Source organism: Eimeria tenella, genomic scaffold, assembly GCF_000499545.2.
Source record: "Eimeria tenella Houghton genomic scaffold, Eth_scaff4233, whole genome shotgun sequence".
Taxonomy (NCBI): Eukaryota; Apicomplexa; class Conoidasida; order Eucoccidiorida; family Eimeriidae; genus Eimeria; species Eimeria tenella.
In genome coordinates, this window is record NW_013545148.1 from 294 (window position 1) to 1,717 (window position 1,424).

At 52.7% G+C, this 1,424-nt stretch overlaps 1 protein-coding gene across 1 annotated transcript; it reads right to left on the reverse strand.

Annotated features, from left to right (window-relative positions):
• Positions 1 to 203: 203 nt before the first annotated feature.
• On the reverse strand, positions 204 to 437 carry ETH_00036650 (uncharacterized protein; the record flags this gene model as incomplete). The annotated part of the gene is made up of 1 exon (XM_013379954.1): positions 204 to 437. The coding sequence occupies one exon, from the start codon at positions 435 to 437 to the stop codon at positions 204 to 206; it is 234 nt and encodes a 77-aa protein (XP_013235408.1).
• Between the last annotated feature and the right edge of the window lie 987 nt (positions 438 to 1,424).

The following is a 1,424-nucleotide window of genomic DNA, read 5'->3' on the forward strand; positions in this document are numbered from 1 at the left end:
CTGCTGCTGCTGCTGCAGCAGCAGCTGCAGCAGCGAAGGGCTAATGGCTTCTCGTCTAAGGCACAAAAGCGCTGGACTAAAGCCCTGGTACGCAAACCCTAAACCCTAAACCCTAAACCCTAGTTTCCTTCTATGTCGCTGGCGAGGCAAATGCGGGCTTTGCGTTTCTGTTAAACCTGCTGCTAATGTTGCTGCTTGTGCTGTTATTGCTGCTGTTGCTGCTGCTGCTGTTGCTGTTGCTGCTGCTGCTGTCGCTGCTTTTGTCGTTGCTGTCGCTGGCTGATCTTGCTGCTTTTTCTGTTGCCGCTGCTGTTTCCCTTGCTACTGCTGCTGCTGCTGTTGTTCTTGCTGCTGTTGCTGCTGCTGTTGCCGTTGCCCTTGCTGCTGTTGCTGCTGCTGCTACTCAGGAAGCTCTTGCTGGCCTTCGAGACGCCCAGCTGACGCAAACCCTCGAGGCTGTAGCTAGCGCTGCGAGTCTGACTGAGGGTTTAGGGTTTAGGGTTTAGGGTTTAGGGCCTGGGTTTAGCAGCAGCTGTTCTAGCCCAGAGGGTATAGGTGAAGGGGGCCCCCCTTGGCTTCCCTCATGGACCCTTAGGGGCCCCTAGGGGGCCCCTTACGGGTAACCTGAGGAAGGGGGCCCCTCATGGGTACCCTCTAAGGGGCCCCCGGGGGGCCCCTAGGAGGCCTGTTTGAGGGCTTCTCAAGGGCTCCCCGCAGCGTTTGGGTGCCTTTGAGGGCCCCCCAATTTTAAGGAGCTCCAATATGACCTGGGGGGCCCCCTGGGGGTCCCTGAGGGGCCCCCCAGGGAGCCCCCTCGTCGGTGCAGGGGGTAGCAGGAGGCCCCTGGGGGGCCCCCAGGGGGCCCCTAGAGGGGCCCCCAGGGGCCCCTAGAGGGGCCCCCAGGGGGCCCCTAGAGGGGCCCCCAGGGGCCCCTAGAGGGGCCCCCAGGGGGGCCCCAGGGGGCCCCCTTCAAGGAGAAGGAGCCGGTAAAAGGGTTTATGACTAATCTTCCGTTTTCAATGGGCAAGTAAATCTGCTTTTAGTAATTAGCATTTGTTTATTGAATACTTTTATCAATTAATTTATATATGTTAATTACTTTATTTATTTGTTTATTCATTTATTTTTTGCTTTTGCTCTCCTACTTGTCTTCCATTGACTTGGCTGCCAGATTTGGCATTTAAATAAAACAAAAAACAAAAAATTGAATTTAGAATAAAAGAAATAAAAAGAAATAAAATGATTAAATATATTAAAAGCAAAAGAAATATAAATTAGAGAAAAATAGTCAAGTTGATATATTTATTATACTTTATGCATGCCGAAATAAATGCAGAAAAATACTGCAGCCAGCAGCAGCTACCTGCAGCGTTAAGGCTTCAGGCGCATGCAGCGGCTGCATGCAGCAGCAGCAGCAGCAGCAG